The sequence below is a fragment of the Tarenaya hassleriana genome, unplaced genomic scaffold, assembly GCF_000463585.1.
Source record: "Tarenaya hassleriana unplaced genomic scaffold, ASM46358v1 Cleome58, whole genome shotgun sequence".
Lineage (NCBI taxonomy): Eukaryota > Viridiplantae > Streptophyta > Magnoliopsida > Brassicales > Cleomaceae > Tarenaya > Tarenaya hassleriana.
The window spans coordinates 408,754-432,696 of record NW_010968329.1 but is presented as its reverse complement, the minus strand read 5'-3'; the positions used below and the strand labels follow the sequence as shown (position 1 = coordinate 432,696).

Below are 23,943 nucleotides of genomic sequence, written 5' to 3'. Positions count from 1 at the left end.
GATCGGAATTCCAAGAATAACAACCTTTCAACCATTCGCCCACTGCTCATTGGGTATCTTAGGTGCATGCTGCTCAAAAGTTGCATAGTCTCCGCAGTCACTCCTACTCATAGGGGATCTCACACTCTTGTAAACAAAACATTTGTAAATAGAAATACAATCTTTAATAAAAAAAATCATATAAATTTGAAGAGACCGTTAGATCAATTTTTTAAGCAAGCTGAACTCGTATTCAATTTACCATTTTGTTCATAACATTTTCTTTTATAAATAGCGATGTAAAACGGGTTGGATCGTCCGATACGATCCAGAACTATTCGAATTATTTTATTTTGGATCTAGATCGATACATCCCTTTTTTAAGAGTAACAATATCCCAACTCGGTCTAAATCGCTCTAGTTCTCGAGCTAAAAAATATGAAGTATAATATAAAATATTAAAATAATAATAAAAATTGTTTAAGAATAATAAAATAATAAAAAACATAATAAAAAAATATTCTTTTCTCGCGAGCCACCTCGTTCGACCAGCTCGTCATATAATGCATCCTGAAATAACGAGAAAAAATCCAAAACAAATCAAACTGCTCTGTAGTTTCCATCATTTTCTCTCCTTTTTTGTTCTTTTCCGGCTCCCAATCGCTTCTGTTTTTGGATTTAATAAAGGTATATCTGACAAAGGCATTTTGACGGGCAAGTGATGGAGGATATTTAGAATCCAATGCCATAAATAAAGGGGAGAGAAATTAATTGATGGAATGGTTTGGGGTATTTCAGAAAATAATTTAAAGTATCCGTATATTGAGAAGAGAAAAAAATGAATTTATAAAACGATTTATAATTAACTCGTAATTTTATTCCTAAAATTTTCTATACTAGAAATTTAGGATTTTTGGCTTAGATTTTTTATAAAACACTGAGAGGATTTAAACGACTGGGGAATGACATGTTAATACAAGCCATTAGAAAATTTGTATAATAATATTATATAATAAATTTGGATGTGGTTGGTCAATTTGTAGAGTGCAAAAATACTTTAATTTTTAAATTATGTTATCGTAGTTTATTTTAACGATTAGAAAAATTATTTGAAGGTAATAAAAAACAGAAAACAATTATTTTTAGAAAATTAACAATTAAAGAAAAAAATATCTTAAATAGTTAATATAAAATATACTTTAGATAAGATACCTCTAGAAACCTTTTAAAAGGGAATTATATTAAAACTATTTTAGTTAATATCGAAATTAAACAAAGATATAGTTCACAACATATAAATTGTGATATTGAAATTAAATTATTCTTCTAGAAGTTTTTTCAGGGATAATTCAGCAATTTTAGTGTTTTACCATTAAATTATTATTGAGCATTACGAAGGGACAGACTTCATTTCCTCCAATTTCTTTGTATCTTCCTGATTTCTCCCTCTCCCTTTACGGAAGTATATCCTTCTAAAATCTCCGATTCAGCTTCCATTTTTGCTTCTAGGCCATGTATAGCTTTCACTGGTCGTACAGTATAAATGCTTTTGCATACATTCGTTTTCAAATGAATCACAACGAAAATTTTCCAGATTTTCAAATTTTCTGTGGAAACTCTGTCGTGGGATTCTTCACCCATTCAGTCGTTGCAAATGGCGGCGATGCTGGGGCGAGACGAAGATATGGTCCATACGATGAGCGGAGGCAGGAGCTGGGGCTCCACCAGTCACCGGAGCATGGCGCAGGCCGACGAGGTTTTCGGGAACAACTTGAGGCGAGAGGACGACGAGGAGGAGCTCCGGTGGGCGGCGATCGAGCGGTTACCGACGTACGATCGGCTCCGGAAGGGAATGATGCCGCGCGTGACGGACACCGGAGGGATGAGGCTGGAGGAGATCGACGTCACCAGACTCGGGCCCCAGGAGAAGAAGCAGTTGATGGAGATGATTTTGAAATTCGTAGAGGACGACAACGAGAAGTTCCTCCAGAGATTGAGAGACAGAGTCGACAGGTGAGTCGAAATCGACGGTCTCTAATTTGAAACTTTGATTAGTTATGACTAAATGCGTGTAATTTGATTTGATCTTTTTTATTTGGGATTTAGGGTTTCGATCGAAGTGCCAAAAATCGAAGTTCGGTATGAGAATTTGGCAGTGATGGGAGATGTGTACGTTGGAAGCAGAGCGCTTCCGACTCTCTTCAACGTCACCTTGAACACTTTAGAGGTGACCTTTTTTCTCTTTTCCCTTTTTGGTCCTTCTTTTGTTTGTTTGATAAACTAAAACAAACTATGAATTATCTCATTTATCAAAACAAAAACATTTTTACTTTACAATTATTATAAAAATTCAACTATTATTTTTTAGAAAAAATATCAACTATATAAACAAAAACATTCACCTTGAATTTATTATAGAAATATATATATATATATATTATTAATTTTAAAAAATCAATATCCTAATTTATTCAAATATTTACTTCAAATTTATCATAAATAACTATATATAAACTATACAATTCTAAATATTATAATAAAAAGTAAGTATTTGTATAAATTTCTGATATTGTAATATTTATAATTTGTATAAATATTAAATATGATATTTAGAATGATATAGTTTATATATACAATCCTCTTCCTCTATAAGATATTTGTATACAAATTTTACGTTAAAACTAAAACTAAGTATATTTTATTTTTTTGAATTCGTAATTATATATTAAAAATTGATAATATTTGTGATTTCAGATGTTTTAAATTATAATTTTTTTTATAAAAAAATCAGTAAAGAAAGTTATGTAATATATAATGCATAAATTTTAAAAGTAAAATAAAAGATTTTGTTTTTTATTTAAAGTTAATAGTCGAATGAATTTTATAATAAATTCTTCATGCCATTGTTCTATTCCTTTTTCCATTTTTCGTGGGCTTAGTTTTTTTCCCAAAAATATTTTCCTTTTTGAACTTTTTGTTCATACAACAAGACAATGTGTTGATTCGTGTTACACAGGCAATGACATAATGATTAATTCTTCAAATTGATGCGAAGCAATTTAAGATAATCCTTCCTCTCTCTCTCTCTCTCGTTGTATTTGACCCTGAATACCAATAGGTTCATTTCAATTCGTATCAAAATCCTTAACAATTTTGAGCAATTTTCATGTGAAATTGTTGTGGGTCTTATCTTATGTAAGGTTACAACTTTTTACGAAGATGCAGTTTTTACTTACGCCCTCTGTTTTATTGTAAAAAGAGCGTTCTTGGCTTTCTACGCCTTGTCCCATCCAGAAAGAGGAAGATTCAGATTCTTAAAGACATCAGCGGCATAGTCAAACCATCAAGGTAAAGCAAGCTTGTGTATTTGCACTGCATCTAAGAAAATAAAAAAAAATTGTGTATTTGGCGTATTTTTGTAGTACTTCAGCATCTTTGTTGTGACGAACCATCCTCTAGGCCAAGCTGGTTTGAACCTGAGTAATGGATGAAAGCTAGTTTAGGCCTCTGTTCTTTGCATTTTGCCTTGTGTTCCTTACATTTTTGCGTTACTTGTTGATGCATACTTACCTATGCACGTCATGATTCCTTTTTGTTTTGATGGTTGTCCAAATGGAAACACTTTCAGGATGACCCTTTTGCTTGGTCCACCAGCTTCAGGGAAAACAACACTGTTGCTAGCTTTGGCAGGGAAGCTTGACGATAGCCTAAAGGTCGGTTTCACTTGCACATATGTCCGAGTGGACGGGTCATTTTTTTTACAATAATCTGAAATAGTATAGAAATACTGAGCTGGAAGTTGCAAACAGATGTCGGGGAGGATAACATACTGCGGTCAAGAGTTTAACGAGTTTGTTCCTCGAAGGACATGTGCTTACATTAGTCAACACGATCTTCACTTTGGCGAAATGACAGCGACAGAGACACTGGATTTCTCAGGCCGCTGTTTAGGTGTTGGGTCTAGATATGATCTCCTGGCTGAACTCTCAAGACGGGAGCAAGAAGCAGGAATCAAGCCAGACCCTGAAATTGATGCATTCATGAAATCAAGTGCAATAGCAGGGCAAGAGACTAGTTTGGTTACCGACTATATTCTCACGGTAAGGTTTTGCGATTTTCTTTCTATTGTGCCCTTTCTAACAAAGTCAAAATGAGAAGGGCTCATCCCTAGAAATGTCCCTCTGACAGATACTTGGGTTGGACATCTGTGCTGACATACTAGTTGGAGATGAGTTGAGACGAGGTATTTCCGGTGGACAACGGAAGCGTCTAACAACAGGTAAAATTCTCTCAAGTCTGATTAGAGACTTTTCTCAATGACATCCTTGGTACAAAATAATGTTGGATTGGACGGAGATCCCTGCGAATCATTACAGATATGATACACAGTAACACAGCTGCATTTTTGTGCCGACATACTAGTCGGAGATGAGATGAGACGAGGTATTTCCGGTGGGCAGCGGAAGCGTCTAACAACAGGTAGACTTTTCAGCTAAGTCCAAGTAGAGTGTTTCTTCTCAATGGCAATCTTGCTACAAAAGAGTAGCGGACGGAAATCCATGCAGATCATTACACATGCGATGGATAACTGTTGCTAACCATGTGGTTTTTTTATTCTTTTCTGAAATGAACAGGAGAGATGCTGGTAGGGCCTGCTACCGCTCTTTTCATGGATGAAATATCAACCGGATTGGACAGTTCCACAACTTTCCAAATTTGCAAGTTCATGAGGCATCTGGTTCGTTTCCTGGATGTCACTACAGTTATTTCGCTTCTACAACCTGCACCCGAGACATTTGAACTGTTCGATGACATTATCCTGCTTTCAGAGGGCCAAATTGTCTACCAAGGTCCGAGGGAAAATGTTCTTGAGTTCTTTGAATTTATGGGTTTCAAATGCCCTGAAAGGAAGGGAGTTGCAGACTTTCTGCTAGAAGTTACCTCTAAGAAGGACCAAGAGCAGTATTGGTACAGGGAAGATCAACCTTATAGCTATATTGCGGTACCTGATTTTGCGAGGGGGTTTAATTCTTTCCACATCGGGCAACACAGTGCATCAGAACTTAGGGTTCCTTATGACAAATCCAAAATCCACCCTGCAGCATTGGTGACAGAAAAATATGGGATTTCAAACATGGATCTTTTCAAGGCATGCTTTGCTAGGGAATGGCTGCTTATGAAACGGAACTCATTCGTTTATGTGTTCAAGACCGTCCAAATAACCATCATGTCCTTGATAACTATGACAGTGTTTTTCAGGACAGAAATGCCCGTTGGCACAGTGAAAGACGGTTCAAAATTCTATGGAGCATTGTTTTTCAGCTTGATTAATGTGATGTTTAATGGAATGGCAGAGCTAGCTTTGACAGTGATGAGGCTTCCAGTTTTCTACAAGCAGAGAGACTGCTTGTTCTATCCTCCTTGGGCTTTTGCTTTACCAGTGTGGGTTCTCAGGATTCCGATATCACTTCTCGAATCAGGTATATGGATCATTCTTACGTACTACACTGTCGGTTTCGCTCCTTCTGCTGGCAGGTAACTTGGCTTCCTGCATTCCAAAATTCACCATGGAAAATTCCATTACAGTAATTTATTGATATATCTTGAACTAACCAAAGTTATGTTCGCTAGGTTCTTCCGCCAGTTGCTGGCATACTTCTCTGTGAATCAGATGGCCCTCTCCTTATTCAGATTCCTTGGAGCCGTTGGAAGAACTCAAGTCATTGCAAACACGTTATTTACCTTCACATTGCTTATTGTTTTTGTCCTTGGAGGCTTCATCGTTGCAAAAGGTAAGTAGTCTACCTCTTTAGATACCATAACCAAGTACGGAAATTTTACTAACTGTAAACAATGTTTCATAATTTTGAACTTTTGGATCCCCTCTCAGCATTCCAAGATTGTAGTTATCCATAAGATTTTCCAATTTAAAAAAGGTTATCTTGTTTTATTGACAGATGATATCCAATCATGGATGATATGGGGCTACTACGCATCACCTATGATGTATGGACAGACTGCTATTGTTATGAATGAATTTCTGGATGAGAGATGGAGTATGGTAAGATTTTACGCAGTTTCTTTTTCTTTTGGTTGTAGCGTTTGCCTACTAACCGACTTGATCTTTCCCCGATCATTGTGATGCAAATTCGTAATGTTACATGATGCAGCCCAACATGGACACCCGCATAAATGCAAGAACGGTCGGCGAAGTCCTCTTGAAGAGCAGGGGTTTCTTTACACAAGGATATTGGTTTTGGATCTGTATTGTAGCGCTGCTTGGATATTCAGTACTGTTCAATGTTCTTTACATTTTAGCTTTGACTTACTTGAATCGTAAGTGATCGTATATTGAATTTTTTTCTCTTCTCGACTCGATATGAAGAGAAAATCTTGATGACAAACCTTATGTTTGCTGAATATCTATTTCCAGCTCTTCATGACTCCAAGGCAACGGTTGTGGAGGAAGACGACCACAAGAAACGGCATAACAGTGGAATAGAAGGTTTAATATTCTCTACTCTTTTTTGTTAAAATATTCTCTACTCTTTATGTTCCATATTGTTGTTTTTGTGACTTATTAGACGTGTCCAAACATCTACATAATTTCTCCATTTTCCTAGTTCCTGACTCTGTAGAAACTTTGCAGGTAATCTCGTAGAACTCAAAAGTTCTTCTAATCAGGGACCAAAGAGAGGAATGATTTTACCCTTCCAATCACTTTCTCTCGCATTCAACCATGTGAATTACTACGTGGATATGCCTGCGGTAAGCCATTCTGCCTCAAATTCGATCCTTTGCTTTTTTAATTTAGAGCATTTGTGAATATCAACTCTTACATGTGTAACCTTTGAGTTTCATGATTCCTTTTCTACTGCAGGAAATGAAGACTCAAGGAGTTCAAGGGGATCGTCTTCAACTACTAAGAGACGTTAGTGGGGCTTTCAGGCCAAGCGTATTGACAGCATTAGTTGGCGTTAGTGGGGCGGGCAAGACAACCTTGATGGATGTCTTGGCAGGTAGAAAAACAGGAGGCTATATAGAAGGGAGTATTAACATATCCGGGTACCCGAAAAACCAAGCTACATTTTCCCGCATTAGCGGCTACTGTGAACAAAACGACATTCATTCTCCAAATGTCACTGTTTATGAATCCCTTGTTTATTCAGCCTGGCTCCGTCTTTCCTCAGACATAGATGCAAAAACACAAGAGGTAATTATAATACCTCCACTTCCTGCCTTCTCATATCATTTGTCAAGTTTTTACAAACCAAGGTGACTGTTGCAGTGGTGTTTAGGGGTGGCACACGTTAGGTATCCGAGATTTTCCGGTTATCCTAATCCGAACCTGAATGCATTGGGTCTCATGAGATATTTCCAATCTCGGAGCTGTTTTGGTCGGTTATACAAGATAATTTTTTTATCTACGTCGATATCCTACCTGAGTTTTAATATGATATTTTGAATTTTTAAGAATTTAACCGATTTTTTTTTATTACTGAACACAAACCCAAAATTTCAAGAGATTTCAGTAGATTTTTATGTAATATATCTAAAACCTAAGGGCAAACCTGTCATTTTATTGTTCATTCGGGTACTCGCGGGTAATATCTGATTTAGGACCCAATTACACAGAAATCGTTTTCTTCCAACCCTAGTGTTCCATATATGTGTTATGTGTTGTTTTTATCCTTGGCAAGATCATAGTCTATAAATGGATGTTAACTTCAGAATTCTATAAAAACTGTTGTCTTTTGATATGATTTACAGATGTTTGTTGAAGAAGTGATGGAGCTGGTTGAGCTGAAACCCCTCAGAAACTGTCTAGTTGGTCTCCCCGGGGTTGATGGTCTTTCAACGGAACAAAGGAAAAGACTCACCATAGCTGTTGAACTGGTGGCTAACCCATCTGTAATCTTCATGGACGAGCCAACGTCCGGTCTTGATGCCAGGGCTGCAGCCATTGTCATGCGCACTGTTAGAAATACTGTGGATACGGGAAGAACTGTGGTCTGTACCATTCATCAACCGAGCATAGATATTTTTGAAGCCTTTGACGAGGTCTGGGCTCCTGGCCTGAATTCTCGTCTCTTGTCTCTTTTTAGTTTCACACAAAAATAGGTAATTCAGAATGATTGACAAACATCTTGGTCATTGCAGCTACTATTGATGAAAAGAGGGGGACAAGTTATATATGCAGGAAGTCTGGGGCGCCACTCGAACAAGCTCATAGAATACTTCGAGGTGATCATTTTCTTCTCTCACGTACTTTGCTTTCTGATTCTTTGGTCATACACATTCAATGCAGATGAACTAATATCTAAAACCGTGCTTAAAGGCTGTTCCTGGGGTTCCAGAGATCAAGGATGGGTACAATCCTGCGACATGGATGCTTGATGTCAGTACTCCATCAATGGAGACGCAACTGGGCGTCGACTTCGCTGAAATATACGCCAACTCCTCGCTATATCAGTGAGTATCAAAAGATCTTGGAGAGTAATCTGTTTCTCTTACGCCATTTCACGGATTAATCTGATTGTGAGCTTGCAATGTTGTTTAGGAGAAATCAGGAGCTCATCAAGGAGATCAGTACTCCACGACGGGGATCAGATGATCTCTACTTCCCGACCAAATACTCGCAATCGTTTTCTACTCAATGCAAGGCTTGCTTCTGGAAACAGTTTAACTCATATTGGAGGAATCCTCAGTACAACGCCATCAGGTTTCTCATGACGGTTGTCATTGGCGTCTTGTTCGGTTTAATTTACTGGCAAAAAGGAACAAAAATGTGCGTAACCCGTTCTCCATCGCTTTCTTTCAATCGTTTAAAACCGTCGATCAGAGTGACTAATTTCTATGCAAATCAAACCAAAACAGAGAGAAACAACAAGACCTGAATAATTTCTTTGGAGCAATGTATGCTGCCATTATGTTCCTCGGTGCCACCAACGCTGTTACCGTTCAACCCGTCGTTGCAGTTGAACGGACAGTCTTCTACCGTGAAAGAGCAGCCGGATTGTATTCTGCTATTCCCTATGCATTTGCTCAGGTACCCTTCAAATACTTTCATCTTCTTACCGGCAGATGACCCTTTTACTAAATCTAACCAGAACCATGCTAATAGATTTGGTTTAGTGTCAAGATATCTCCTTTTTCATCATCCAAATGGAGATTTTCCGCAGTTATGTTCAAACAGAAATCTGAATCCTAATTCTGCAGGTGGCGGTGGAAATGATATACAACCTTGCACAAGCGGTTATTTATTCACTTATCCTTTACTCCATGATCGGATATGACTGGAAAGTCGTCAAGTTCTTGTGGTTCTTCTATTACATAGTTACATGCTTCATCTACTTCACACTCTACGGTATGATGCTCGTCGCATTGACGCCAAACTATCATATTGCCGGCATCTGTATGTCCTTTTTCCTCGTTCTCTGGAATCTCTTCTCAGGTTTTATCATCCCCAGACCGGTTAGTACTCTTCTACTCTAAAAGTAAACACATCACTCAATATGATATTAACATCGCATGCAAGTTTAGTTCCGATGGGTTTTTATCGTTATGAAAAACATAATCCAAAACATTGGTCTGAAATGCATTCTGTGTTGGCAATACAAAGTTGAGCTAAAAGGAAACCGCATCCCCCGGTTATTCAACCGAAAATGTTGCATCAGTTCAATGTTTTGGATCACGAAAACGTAATATGGCTGTATTTTTGTACGAATTCTTCGCTTTATCAAACATGAACAAGAAAAACTGATTTTTTTAACCGAAAACAATGTAGGAAATACCGGTATGGTGCAGATGGTACTACTGGGCATCACCTGTAGCTTGGACACTATACGGAATCGTCACATCTCAAATAGGGGACAATGAAACATCCGTACAAATCCCGGGTTTGGGAGACATAAGTCTCAGAGTGTTGCTTAAAGACGGGTTAGGCTTCGACCATGACTTCTTACCAATTGTGGCCATAGTTCATGTGGTCTGGATTGTTGTCTTCGTTTTCGTCTTTGCAATTAGCATCAAGTACTTCAACTTCCAAAAGCGATGAACGAAAACATTAAATTTATGCACCACTCGTGTTTTGATACATTATATGTATCCTTGTTTAATTATTTGATGGATGTACGCTCTCCGTCATCTTTTTAATTATAAAGTAAATCGTCCAAAACCTGAGACCATGCTTATCGAATTTATATATATATATATTTTTTGTAAAACATAATAAGCTAACAATTTCGTAAAATAATTATAGTTTACGAATCAGGACAGACAAAAGCTTCTCTCTTTTATACATACGGAAAAAATTGTATAGAGAGAAGATAAGAAAAACAAATGAACAAACATCCAAAAGACAAAATGTGTGAACGCCGATTGAAGTCAGAAGACAATAATCTTGGACATGTCTAAAAGACTAAAAGTATATATACATATATAGCAAAAATATATCTATCTATATACTTTATGTTTTGGAAATTAGAAAAAAAAAATAGACTTGTTAGTTTTCCGACAAAAATACCTATATTATTGATATAGAATGCGTTTAACCTCCAAAAACTAGGTGGCGAGATTAATAAAAGAAACCAATGTATGTTGGCTCTTGTCAGAGTTAAAACAGACTTTCATGGAACGTTCTTGAGAGTTAAATTGATGCATAGTTATTTTTGTCGGACATAAGGGTTTTTTTTTTTAAAAAAAAAAGGTCCATGAAAAATTGAAAAGATATTCCAACATCGGCTTGCGAAAAGTTTCCAGATGCATGCACTAAAAACGGCATTGGAAGAATAAATGTGAGTGGGACTCTTTCACTTGGCAGAAGATGATACATTTTTAAATATTTAATTCTAAATATTTTAAAAATTAAATAAAAAAATCAAACAACATACAACGTATACATGTATAAATAAAATGTTGGTGCTCAATTCTCTTATGTGTGACTGATTGCAGTGGCAATAACCGTAAATCACACCTTAGTCTACACGTTATAGTTAGTCTCCACCAAGATATTATTATGATTATCTTAATTGAGTTAGATGTAATCTAACTAAAGATAATAATAGTTCAAACTTCTCATTTTTTTTTATTTCGTGATATATGTTGAACATAAAGTATAAAATATGTCATTTTATTAGATTCAACCATTTTCTCGTTCATTGAATCAAATAAAAAATAATAAATAATACTCATCTGTAATACGAGCATGTATTTCTACCGTAAGTTAAAAAGAGTAGACATAATTAAACCTGTTTAATGAATTAAGGTATGCTTTTTTTATTATTTAATTCTTCCTTTATTAAAATTTGTTTTAATAAATTAAGCTACACTTTATTTTATTTTATTTTATTTTTCGTTCGTGTAACTTCTTTGGATGCATCAGCAGATGGTCTCTGTATGTTTCGTGGTCCAATTTGGGAGTATTTGAAGCAGATTCGATCCCATGGAGTTGCGGCGCTTTCACCCTACAAGAAACTGAGATTTTTTATTTTTTATTTTTATTTTAAATTTTAACATTAATTTTTTTAACTGAGAGATTTTGTTAGAATAGTTTAAAGAAACGCATACCGTATACGTATACGGTATACGTAATATATATATATATATATATAAAATCAAAAAGAAAAAATTACACTTTCCAATGAATCTCACTTTAAATCAATAGATACATTTTTAATTTTATAAGTTCTTAAAGCATAGAGTTAAGAAAGTAATATTTAAAATTATACAATAAGAGCTTTAAATTTGTATCACCTTTTTCCCAAATTTTTTGGATTAAATTTAAATTACTTTTTATACGCCTTCTGATGACATAACCAAATGGCAAATTTTACGGAAAAAGATAAAAGTAGGGGAAAAAAGAAAAAAAAAAGAAACGAAACTCTGCTTCCCCTCCGCCGTCATTGTCTCCCTTCCGTCGCAAGACGCAACCACTGCGTTTGCGTTTTGGACGCAAACGTCCCTTTGTTGTTCTTTCTCTCGTTTCAATCTTTCCTTCTAGACTTCTACTTTACACTTTCCCCTTGGAAATAAATAATTTCCCTATTTCACCAATCGCCACCTCTTGCCGCGTGTAGATTCCTCTGCCGAGTGGACGGGTCAGCCGTTAGTTAACGGCGTTAATTGACTCCGTTACGACGCGCCGCACAAAAACGACCCTCACGTCTACTTCTTTTCTTTCTCCGTGCACACATGTCCGCGGCCCCAGATTCCTCTTCCCTCCACATATATATTCTCGTATTTCGATACATTCCACGAAAATTAAATCTCTTCGGCGACCCAAATCCAAGAAATTTAAATTTAAAAAAAAAAAACCGAGAAAGTTTAGAGCTTTCTTTTTTTCCGGGTAAGAGGTGTTCGGAAAGTTTCGAGCTTTGAGGCGAGGAATAGTTTGTTTAACTTCGCAAAACACAAGGTGATTCCATTAATCAGCCGACTCACCGTTTCTTCATTTTTGTTGTCTTAGCGTTTGCTTGTGTCGTGATTGTTTTGGTTTGTCTTGTTTCCAGATGAATTTGTTGTAACAATGATTGTTGTTTGTTGCCAAGGGTTTTTATTGTTCCTGATGTTGGCGATGGCTTAATTGCAAGAACATGGTTGAATTTGGTCTGTCCTCGATGGATGCGGGTTTCGATTTTTGGAATCTGGGTTTCAGCTAGAATCACAGTTTGTTAACCAGAGATGAATCAATGATTAAAGGGTTTAGAGTTTGAATTACACGTGCTGTTGTTGTTTATGGTGGTGAAAGTCTATGGAGTTTGATGATGGTTTTGTTTGTGTTCTTGGATTCAATCTGAGATTGTTTATTAAGAATTCATATCATCAGGTTCCTCTGTATCAGTATCTTCATTGGTATTTGAAATGCCAATGATCAATAGCAGAATGGTATGAGGTTTGTGAGCTTTGATAGTGAGCCTATGATCTCTTGTGAGCTGACTCGTGGAACAAGAAAATGTTTGGTTCTATAACATTTGATTAGTTTACTTACTGCTTTTGATTTTGTTGCAGATAAGATAAAGCGGCTAACGCTCTGGACATTGCATATGGTTAGGACATCAAACCCACTTCATTCTAACTCGATCTTGTCCTAATGAGTCCCCAAGTAGAAGACGAAGTGCCTGGTCGAGGACCATCTAAGCAGCGGTCTCGGGCATGGACCGAGGGATTCGGGAATTCCCCGGATAACCTGAAGCAACTCCTTATGGCTTGCTCCCGAGCTTTATCCGATAATAGAACCGATTATTTCGAGATCCTGATCGAGAGAGCAAGATCCCTAGTGTCAATCACTGGTGAACCCGTCCAGCGACTCGGAGCTTACTTGGTGGAAGCTTTGGTCGCAAGGAAAGCGGAGTCGGGGTCGAACATATACCAATCCCTCCTATGCAAAGAGCCGAAAGGCAGAGACTTGCTCTCTTACATGCAGATTCTTTACGAGATCTGCCCGTACTTGAAGTTCGGGTACATGGCAGCGAACGGGGCAATTGCCGATGCATGCAGAAACAAAGACTGGATTCATATCATCGACTTCCAGATCGGTCAGGGAACACAATGGATAACTCTCTTGCAAGCGTTAGCAGCCAGACCAAACGGCCCTCCTCATGTAAGAATCACGGGTATCGATGATCCTGTCTCAAAATACGCCCGAGGAGAAGGTTTGGATGCCGTGGGAAGACGCCTCGACCACCTCTCCTTCAAATTCAACATCCCAGTCGAGTTTCACGCCCTCCCCGACGAATCCATCCCCGAAATCACACCCGAAATGCTCGGCATCAGACCTGACGAAGCCGTAGCCGTGAACTTCCCTCTCCACCTTCACCACACACCAGACGAGAGCGTGGATGTGACCAACCCACGAGACGGGCTGCTAAGAAAAGTGAAATCCCTCAACCCGGTGATCACAACCCTGATAGAGCAAGAATCAAACACGAACACGACGCCATTCCTGACGAGATTCGCGGAGACACTGGACTATTACTTAGCCATGTTCGAGTCGCTGGACGAGACGCTGCCGAGGGAGAGAACGGAGAGAATAAACGTGGAGCAACACTGTTTGGCGAAGGATATAGTGAATGTGGTGGCTTGCGAAGGAGGGGAGAGAGTGGAGAGGCATGAGCTTCTTGGGAAATGGAGGTTGAGGATGACAATGGCGGGTTTCAGGACTTACCCTTTGAGCCCATTTGTGAACTCCGTTATCAGAACGTTGTTGCGTTCTTACTCTCCGGATTACACTCTGATGGAGAAAGATGGAGCCTTGCTTCTGGGTTGGAAGCACAGATTTCTCATCTCTGCCTCGGCTTGGCACTGAATTTTATTTTTCTTTTTATTGCGGTGAAAATAAATAAATTAAATGTATGTTGTTCCTGCTGCAGTAAAGTTTTTCTTTTCCATTTTTGGTTCCTTATAGATTCGGTTTTTTTACCCAAATAACCCACTTGGGTCGCATCTATTTCATCTGTACACCACCGAAAACATAACACATTTTTTTTCCCTGCGAAAAGACGAAATTACCCTTAATGAATTACGATATTTATCCGTTCAAAAACAACTTCGTTATTACGACTTCGTAATTAAGTCTAAATATAGTTACAATTGATTCTAAAAAAGGTGGCAAAAAATCATCTGTCTTATTTTTAGTTGTATATCAGTTATATGTTAGTCGTAATAAAGTCGCAAAAAATAAAATGAAAAGGGTATTTCAGACTTTTCCCACCGAAAAGTGGGTTAAAATTGAAAAAAAAAACATTTTTTTTGGGTGGTGTACACTGAAATAGATGCGACCCAAGTGGGTTATTTGGGTGATTTTCCCTATAGATTCCCTTACAATTTGGTTTCTAGGATTTGTTCCAGGCATTTAATCATTTGGTTTAGAACGCGTATTTGTTTGGATTTTCGTAGGGTTATCAAACGAGCCAACTCAGATCGTTTTTGGCTCGTCTTACTATATTCAAATCGTTTTGGATTTAATTCGTCAGACTCGTTTTCTAACGAGCCAAAAAAACTTTCACTCACATCATTCGTCAATTTTTCGAGTTGAATACTCTTGAATGAGTTGTGTCAATTTCTGAATTAAATGAATCAACTCGTTGAACCAGAGACAAAATATTTTTTATTCCTATTTATTTTTAGTTTAAAAAACATATAAAACTTCAATATCATAAACTATGTAAAAAAAGTGTTGGTCAACGGTCGTAATTTAAAAAGATAGAAAAAAATAATCTAATTATGGTTTAATAGAAAACAAGTTAAAAACATTACAACAACAACAACAAAATATATCTCAATAACATTTATTATGATCGAAACTTTAAACCATAGATTGTTCCTCCTCCTTTTCTTCCTCCTGATGAATATGCATACCCATGAATCATATTATAGTATAGTATCGACATCTAAGAATTGAATATTTGAATTTTGTGTTAATTGATTATGATTCGAATTTTATTTTATCATTTAGTTTGAAACTTTAGTTATTTTTTTAGAACCCATTTTTTAGGCGATGTTTGTAAAGATATATTATTCTTTGCAATAACAAGTATGAAAATGATCTCTTTTCCATATTTATACTCTGATTTTTATTTAATATTTTCAATTATCATCATGGTACTAATTTATATTATAATATATGATATATAAATCAATAAATAAAAATAATATGTTGAACAGTTCACCAATTCGTCGAACTAGTTCGTTACGGACACGAACTCGACGAACTGACTTGTCAAACTCATTTTTAAATGAGCAAAAAAATCATGACTCAATTCGTTCATATTTTGGCGAGTTACGAATCAACTCGGGAGTTAGTCTCGTTTTGATATCTATGATTTTCATTTGATTAATAAAGAAATAATTCATTTTCTAAAGAATAATAATTAGGATGGCCATTTGGTGTTCAATTTGATTATATGCAAGTCATCTTTCGATGTGAGTATATATAGGTTGGACTAAAAAAAATATAACAATTCAGATTTATATAAAATTTGATTCGGTTTTATTTCAGTTCGAGGCTGATTGAAATTTTTTTTTGATAAAAATAATTTTTAAAAAGTTAGTTTTTCATTTATTTTTATTCAATTTGTCAGTTTTAAAGAAATTATAGCTATTTCTTATTCAATATTGAATTTAATTCGGTTATATTTATATTTATTCAGTTTAAATTAGTTATTTTATTCGGTTATTAATCAAATTGATCTACGAATGTTTCGATGATTAAATTATTTTTTTAAATCATTTATTTTAGTTCATATGGTGGGTTTGGGTTTAATTGATGTTTGGGTCGCCTTTTTTAAATTAAATTCAAAAAATATATATTATAAAGAATTTATGTTCGATTTCATTATAGCCCAAAATACAATATGGGAAAGAAGTTTTAGATTAATTTATCTCGTGCTATATTAAACGAAATTTTGGATATTTGATCATTGACGTATCAATGGGTATTGAATGGCATTGTTTGGCAAAATTGAATGTTGCCGTAAGAGTTTTGTAAGAAAACGAGCAATTCAATGAAAAGAGACATGAAAGTATGGTATCCAACTTTTGGATCCGATCTAATTGCGTCAAAAAAAATTCTATATAGTAAAAATATAAGAAACTCTTCTATATAAAAATATATGAAAAAAAGTTAAAAAAGAAATTAATGCATATTTACAGTTATTTAATATAAATGCACCGACAAACTTCTCAAAAAAATTTAAATGCTACAAAATATATCAAAATAGTAATAAATGATTGGCATATCTATATCCTACATTTTTTTATAAGAATACTATATATTTCGTCGTAATAAAATTTTTTAATACTTTCAAATTTAAAAAAGAAATATATTTATTATGATTTAAATAATTGATGTATTGAAAATATTCTTAATTCGCAATTATATACACCGAATTCATAGAGTTTTCTGAAATATATTTTATATTCGTGTGTGTGAAAACTAGTATCTGAATCACCTTAGTATAAAAAGAATATTCTATTTCCAAAAAAAAAAGAATATTCTCTATCACATCGATTCCTAGATACAATCTAAGCATTTAAATCTCTAAAAATTATCTAAACTCGTTTCTCGAAGTACCATAAATCACATTATTATCTTTTTTTTTTTTATTTTTCAAGTCTATTTACTACCTTCGGAATCCTCTTCCAGATAAAACCTTTAAATAAGGTATAATTTATTTGTTTGTTTATTCATGCACCAGTTGCGTAATATTTAAGATTATTATCTCCCGATAATAATATAAAATATTTTCCACGTGTCAAGCATCGACTCAATCTGAATCTGACGTGTAAGAAAATTAGTTTCCGATTTAAGTTTCAAAGAAGTCAATGTTACAAGAGGAAGAAAGATGTATATCGCAAAACCAGTAAAAAAAAAAAAAGAGCTGTCCCTTCCTCCATCTATAAATACGACAGAAACAGAGCTTCCTGTCTGTGCAAAAAAAAAAAAACCAGTAGTCCACCGTCTCCGCGGAGACCGAATCCACGCCGAATTTTAAAAAAATCCAAAAAAACATGGATCCGGGTTCGGCGGCGGCGGGGGATTTGCGGCAACCGTTGGTGGAATCTACGGCGAAGATTCCGGCGGCGGAGAAGGAGAGGCTTGGCATAGACGCGATGTTACAGAGACATTGCGGGGAGTTTGGTCGGTGGCAGATGAAGCACTTTGTGCTGACGTGTCTCGCCTGGGCGTTGGAGGCGTTCCACACAATGGTCATGATCTTCGCCGACAGAGAGCCCGATTGGAGGTGCCGGGTCGGGTCCGGATCCGGTTCGGGTTGTGGGGTCGGATCTTCTGTGTGCGAACTGGATCGGGGTTCGTGGGAATGGGTCGGGGGACGTGGAAGCTCGACGGTGTCGGAGTGGGGATTGGTTTGCGGCGAGAAGTATAAGGTCGGTCTCGTTCAAGCCATCTTCTTCGCTGGCTGTATGATCGGTTAGTCTCTCTCTCTCTAATTTTGTTTAATTTAAAAGGGTGATAAATCAAAAAGGTTTAAGCGAATTTCGGGAAAATTTTTAAATTTTTATTTATGTTGAGAAAGAAGACAACTCAAATTCTCTGTTTGAATGTTGCTTTTTTAGGAAAAAAATTATGTTTTTTTTATTCTTAGCATGCTATTATTATTATTATTATTATTATTATTATTATTATTTTTACGAAAATTTATGTTTTTTTTGGAAGGTGAAAAAATTGGAAAAATATCAAACCTTAGGGCAAAACATTTATTTTTCGTAAAAAAAATAATTGTATTTTCTTTTGTAGGATAAAACTAAACAAAAAGCATATTTTATTGTTATTTCCGTGGCTCTAGGTCTCTGACAAAATCAATTGGATAGAACTTTTAATTAGTTAGAGAAGCTCTTGTGGCACATGTTGTCCCGATTCTGGCAGCCAACACCACGTGCCCGCTCACGTGACCCTTTTTTAAAACTCCAAAAATACAAAAAAAATTACTCCAAGCCTAACATCACATTCAATTTTTTTTTATTAATCGATCCTGTATTTATATCACATTGATTGATGTCTATACCTACACCCTTTTCTTTATTTAATTTATATTTATAATAAATAAAAGAGACTTATCACACCTCCACATCCACATTAAATTCCCATCTCTTCATTTTTAAAAATTGTGAATAGACGTACACATTTAAAAACATTATCACTTCATTATAGATAACTCCGAAATAATATAATTACAAAGTACATTTTTTATAGTACTTATCGTATATTATATACTTCGGTAACTGGATAATTCCACGTTGTCGTGCTGTGTGGTCAAACTCGCAACTGACCCATCTGATTTTTCCACGTTTTGCAACCCAACTCCTTATATTTTACTTTTGTACAAAAGTCTAAATCCACTTTTAAAATTATTATTTTGTATGTATGCTTTGAAAGCAAAATGTGAATGACATCACGAGAAGATTCAACGTAGGAATATAAAAATAAAATAATAAAAAAAGTTAGTAGAACACGAATCTCGTGGTGATGATTCGGTCTGCTGATGTGATATGACTGATGAATCCGGGAAGTCGTAAACATGTGAATAAAGCTGCAACTTTCTTTTTTTTTTTTGCTTCGATATTGATTATGGACTTTTTATTAGGCATTTTATGTATCCACATGTGGTCGCATATACGATCGTACCATTAATTAGAAGTTGGGTATTTGTGAGTATCTAAATTCTAATTTCGTTATAAACAAATTTATAGTTTTTATTAAATATGAGAGTTACTGCAGTGATTTCAATGAGGTTAATTTCATCTAACAAATATTAGTTTTTTTTTAATCTCTAGATGTAATTAGAACTCATCCGAATTCTCTGAGTATTACAATATTTTTTTTATACAATTGAAAAGTTTACCGAACCTTTAGATTTTGTTCTAGTAGAAAGTGAGATGTAAAAAAAAAATCGTATTCATATGCGCTCCACTAGTAGCCGTTTAGAATAAGAAATAGATTGAGAATTTTCTTAGTCCGGCTGCTAAAAAAAGCTCGGATATTCAAAAAGCATATTCCAAAAATATTTTGTTGCATTGTTGCACATATTTGTATCGTAAGCATGTCAATGTCCAACTCCATCTTTGAAGTCATATCATTATCCACAAAGATAGAGAATCACGTGCCCATATGTATATATATATGTATATATAACAAAGTCCCCACCTTTAGAAGCCAACTATGTTTATATTGAAACAAAAAACACTCCTTTTTTTTTCCAAGTGGCCCATAGAATAATGATACAAAAGGGTTTTTGTTAAAAAGCGTAAGAGCTTTGATCTAACAATGGAGGTTTTCTTGAGAAAATGCAGGCGCAGGCATATTCGGACATCTCTCGGATTCGAAACTCGGAAGAAAAGGCTCATTGACAGTAGTATGCCTCCTCAACACAGTCTTCGGAATCGCGACTGCGTTTTCCCCGAACTACTTGACCTACGTTTTCCTCCGCCTCTTGACTGGATTCAGTACCGGCGGTGTAGGCCTTTGTGCGTTTGTGTTAGCCACCGAACCCATTGGACCCTCGAAACGTGGAGCCGCTGGAATGTCTACCTTCTACTTCTTCTCCACGGGCATTGCTCTTCTCTCGGGTATCGCTTATATCTTCAAGTCATGGCGAGATCTCTACATAGCGACATCTATCCCATCTTTGCTGTTCCTGGTTATCGTTATCCCTTTCATCTCCGAGTCCCCGAGGTGGTATCTTGTGCGAGGAAGAGTGGATGAAGCTATGAAACTGATGCGGGCTATTGCTAAGAGTAATGGACGTTGCCTTCCCGAGGGAGTGGTTCTCGTTATGGACAACGAGGAAGAAGAAGAAGATGATAACGAAAAAGGGTACCCGTATTCAGACGAGAATCTACCACTTTCGGTCCCGAAAAAAGCGGTTGAAGGTTCTCTTAAAGACGTGATTCGCTCGCCCCTCACGCGTATACGTCTCGTATTATCCGTTTTCATCAGTTTCACGGTCTCTGTTGTTTACTATGGGCTCAGCCTCAATGTTGTGAACCTCAAAACCAACCTCTACCTCAATGTACTCCTAAACGCAGTCGCTGAAATGCCAGCGTTCACCATAACAGCGGTTTTACTCGATCGTTTTGGGAGGAAACCCCTAATGATCGGTACGCAGTGGTTCAGTTTTGTCTTCTGCTTCATCGGGTGCCTTCTCGGGTTGACTGGCCCGTGGAAAGTGGTGAGAATGGCATGTGGGATACTCGGGATTTTCGGGATGGCTGGCACGTACAATCTTCTGTTCATATATATCTCCGAGCTTTTCCCGACGGTGGTTCGAAACGCTGCCCTCGGGTGTGCGACTCAAGCGGCCCAGATGGGTGCGATTTTGGCGCCGTTCGTTGTGGTTTTAGGGAGTTGGATTCCGTTTGGAGTTTTTGCGTTTTGCGGTTTGGTTGGGGGCTGGCTTGCGTTTTACTTGCCGGAGACGTTAAACCTGCCCTTGTACGATACAATGCATGGGATGCACGAAGGTGAGAGTAACAGAGGAGTGTGTTGATGCTTTTCCAAATAATCGCAAACGCAAACGCTAATAAATAAACGCGGATTCGAAACGCAAATCCATTTGGCCTCTGCCGATTCTCTGTGTTAGGCGTCAACAAAGGCTGTTGGGTTTTTATGAGTTGGTTTGTTTGCATTTTGTGTCAGGAAAATGGAGACATGGTTTTGTCTTGAATTGAGAAAATGTCTCTAATTTTTGTATAAATTAATTAATTTTGCTTCTTGTCATATTTACATATTAAAATTTCTTTTTCTTTATTTAAATTAATTTGGTTATTATTATTTCTTGAATAACCATCATATAAGATCAATGTAATTTTAAAAAAAATATCAATCATACAATGAAGAAAAAATTTCATAAAAATACTATAATTTATGTAATTGAGTATTTATTTAATAATTTGAAAAGTAAGGTATTTATGTGGTATATTTAGACAAATTATAGCTGCCAATTTCACATCTCTTGGTTTCATCTGAAAATGTCATGAGTCATCATCAACCTGAAAAAGATTCTGTTACAGGACGGTGCAGGGACACCGTTCTGCATTGCTACAAGAAAGGTGACGGATAAAGCAAGGCGATGAATGTGCTGGACTGAGGAGTGATCCGACATCATCGTCCTCAATAACCCACTTCAGCTCGAAGTCCATTGACAGAGATTCGTCCACTTGCTGTATCTCAGGAACCGGACCTGGCTCTTCACCGTCAAGCTCTGGTTCTTGCCACGGCTGCGTCTCCCGTCTCCTCTCGACAGGTTCCATCGCGAGGATAGACGAGCCAGCTGGCTCAAGGGCCGCAGCCTGTACTCGCACCAGCGGTCGTCCCCTTAGGTCTGTCTCAACAGTCTCCATCCATATCTTCTTCCTTGCGCACATCTCTCTCATCAGTGGCATGCACTGTCTCACTTCTTCCTGCAAAACCAAGATAACATATACACAATCTTACAGTTTTCGATCCAGAGAATGTCAGAAAAAACTGTCATTTGTTTTTTTCTGTTTACCTTGTCTATGAAATCGAGCGTCATGAGTATGTTCTCGTAGAACATGTAATGCTTGCGGTAGAGATACGAGAGAGCTGTAAGAATCGCCGATGCGGAGATGACAGAGGGCTTGAAGACAGTGAATCTGATGTCTGCAATAAAAAAACGGCTACTGGGGTCATTGAAGAGCTCTATCTTTAGAATATGTATGATTGTTACTTGTGTCACAAGTAACATCCTAATGAACAAACTACATAGCACAGAGTACAGAGCCATCACTAACTATGAGTGGAAACGGGTCTGGTACACGGTCTCGGCATCACCTTTATGACCGTAGTATTTCGGTCTTTAATTTCGCTCGACTCGAGTTTCCGGGGCATAACAGTCATTTTACTCAAAATATCTTAAAATGCAGGGGTATAAATGTCATTTTGTATTTACTCGGATACCCGCGTTGAACCCGTCGCAACCACAAAACTCAAACCCGAAACTGTGGTCGGGGTTCCTCGTCTCGTTCCACCCGTATTCGGCCTTGTTCTCTGCCGAGCACTCGCATTCGGGTACCCGCAAACGTGCGAGTATCGGGCTTTACAGCAGCTCCTGTAACTAAAGGTAAAAAGTGAAAAAGTTTACACCACAATCAAGATTTACCGTCTTGAGTCTCGAGGACAATCTGGCAAACAGTCTGCGCTCGCAGACCCTTGCGAGGTTGACAGAGCTCGATCAGGAACGGAGCAAAGCACAGAGCAGTAACAGATCCCATTTGCCCAGAAAGCCCTTCGAGAATCCGATCCTCCGCCTCTTCGATCTTCTCCTTCTTATGGCTTATCCCTTTTTCACTCTGTCCCAACAATGATCGAAAAATTCTCAAGAAAACATCAGAGGAAGACGCAAAGGTTGTTTTGTTTTCTTTACCAGAAAGGCGGAGAAATTGAACGACTCTTTCCGCATTTTCCACGCGAACCAGAGGCAAGAAGTAGCAACAAGGTCGGTGTCGTCGATCCAATTATCTTCTATGTTCTGAATTCAATCGACAATATGATATGTAACGTTAAGTATAACACGAAACGAAATGATTGAAAACGAAGAATTCTTCATGGTATTACCAACCGGTAGGCCATTGGACGAGACGTAGCGGTCGAAGTAGTTCATTGCAAGATATGGCATGAACGAATCGAATTCCTCGCTCCTAGAGTACTGCAGAACTTAGAATCAAAATGACCGTAAGAATTCGTAATCTTTGTTTTTGGCGGGAAGAAGGAAAAAGACTAGAAACTTTCTTGAAGAGTCCTGTGAAGAGCGATTTGGCGTCTTCGATTATTCTCTGGGAGATCGGAGTACCCACGATGGGCCATAAACTCGGATTCGCGGCGGAAATACGCTTCAATGGCAGTTTCATTGTGCAGACGAATCGGATTATAAGGATCAAAGCCCATTTTCTTTCCTTGCACGCTGTTTGTTTCCCGAGAAAAGAGGGGAGAAGAAAATGAGACGTTGAAGAAGAAGAGGGGAAAAAATGGAGGGAGGAGCCCAAGTGGTTAATATTGGGAGTTGTTACGATTAGTGTGATCGTTAGCGGCAGCTCTCCGGTTTAATCTGTTGTGTATGGTATACCAAACCAAGTCCTAACCGGAGGAAATTGTCCACCGAACCGGTTTTATTTCTTTATTTTTTTCTTTCGTTTCTTTTCTTTGGATCGTGAATCTCTTTTTGTGTTGTTTATTTTTACGAGACGCTTTCAGAGATATCTGCTTTCAGCATCTATGCTTCTGCGGTATTTTATATTTATATGAAATTAAAATAAATAAAACGGCAATTTGCTCATAATTAATTCCCCCCTCTTTGCTATTTAAGACTTTTGGTTTAAAATTGGAAAATCCCTATATTGTTCACGTGACATGAGTATATACAATCATGCTAATTCTGTAAGCAAAATAACAATATGATGTTCAATTCTTCTATATATAAAAATTATATT

The 23,943-nt window shown here is 37.0% G+C and overlaps 4 protein-coding genes across 4 annotated transcripts; 3 read left to right on the top strand and 1 right to left on the bottom strand.

Moving 5' to 3' along the window:
- Positions 1-1,308: 1,308 nt before the first annotated feature.
- On the top strand, positions 1,309-10,146 carry LOC104798784 (ABC transporter G family member 39-like). The gene is made up of 20 exons (XM_010520981.2): positions 1,309-1,992; positions 2,086-2,206; positions 3,239-3,327; positions 3,608-3,692; positions 3,789-4,079; positions 4,168-4,258; positions 4,614-5,514; positions 5,611-5,771; positions 5,937-6,040; positions 6,150-6,315; positions 6,413-6,484; positions 6,629-6,747; positions 6,860-7,192; positions 7,750-8,040; positions 8,140-8,223; positions 8,318-8,451; positions 8,540-8,767; positions 8,857-9,028; positions 9,199-9,453; positions 9,767-10,146. Exons 1-20 carry the CDS (start codon positions 1,634-1,636, stop codon positions 10,034-10,036), a joined length of 4,326 nt encoding a protein of 1,441 aa, XP_010519283.1. The 5' UTR covers positions 1,309-1,633; the 3' UTR covers positions 10,037-10,146.
- A 2,084-nt stretch (positions 10,147-12,230) lies between these two features.
- LOC104798783 (chitin-inducible gibberellin-responsive protein 1-like) lies at positions 12,231-14,376 on the top strand. Its single transcript, XM_010520980.2, has 2 exons — positions 12,231-12,394; positions 12,988-14,376. Exon 2 carries the CDS (start codon positions 13,070-13,072, stop codon positions 14,282-14,284), a length of 1,215 nt encoding a protein of 404 aa, XP_010519282.1. The 5' UTR covers positions 12,231-12,394; positions 12,988-13,069; the 3' UTR covers positions 14,285-14,376.
- A 2,965-nt stretch (positions 14,377-17,341) lies between these two features.
- Positions 17,342-21,222, top strand: LOC104798782 (organic cation/carnitine transporter 4). The gene is made up of 2 exons (XM_010520979.2): positions 17,342-17,908; positions 19,789-21,222. The coding sequence occupies exons 1-2, from the start codon at positions 17,488-17,490 to the stop codon at positions 20,982-20,984; spliced, it is 1,617 nt and encodes a 538-aa protein (XP_010519281.1). The 5' UTR covers positions 17,342-17,487; the 3' UTR covers positions 20,985-21,222.
- Positions 21,223-21,501: 279 nt separating this feature from the next.
- LOC109116028 lies at positions 21,502-22,728 on the bottom strand. The gene is made up of 4 exons (XM_019200738.1): positions 22,617-22,728; positions 22,530-22,571; positions 21,987-22,117; positions 21,502-21,897 (listed from the first exon to the last, which is right to left on the bottom strand). Exons 1-4 carry the CDS (start codon positions 22,726-22,728, stop codon positions 21,502-21,504), a joined length of 681 nt encoding a protein of 226 aa, XP_019056283.1.
- Positions 22,729-23,943: the final 1,215 nt, after the last annotated feature.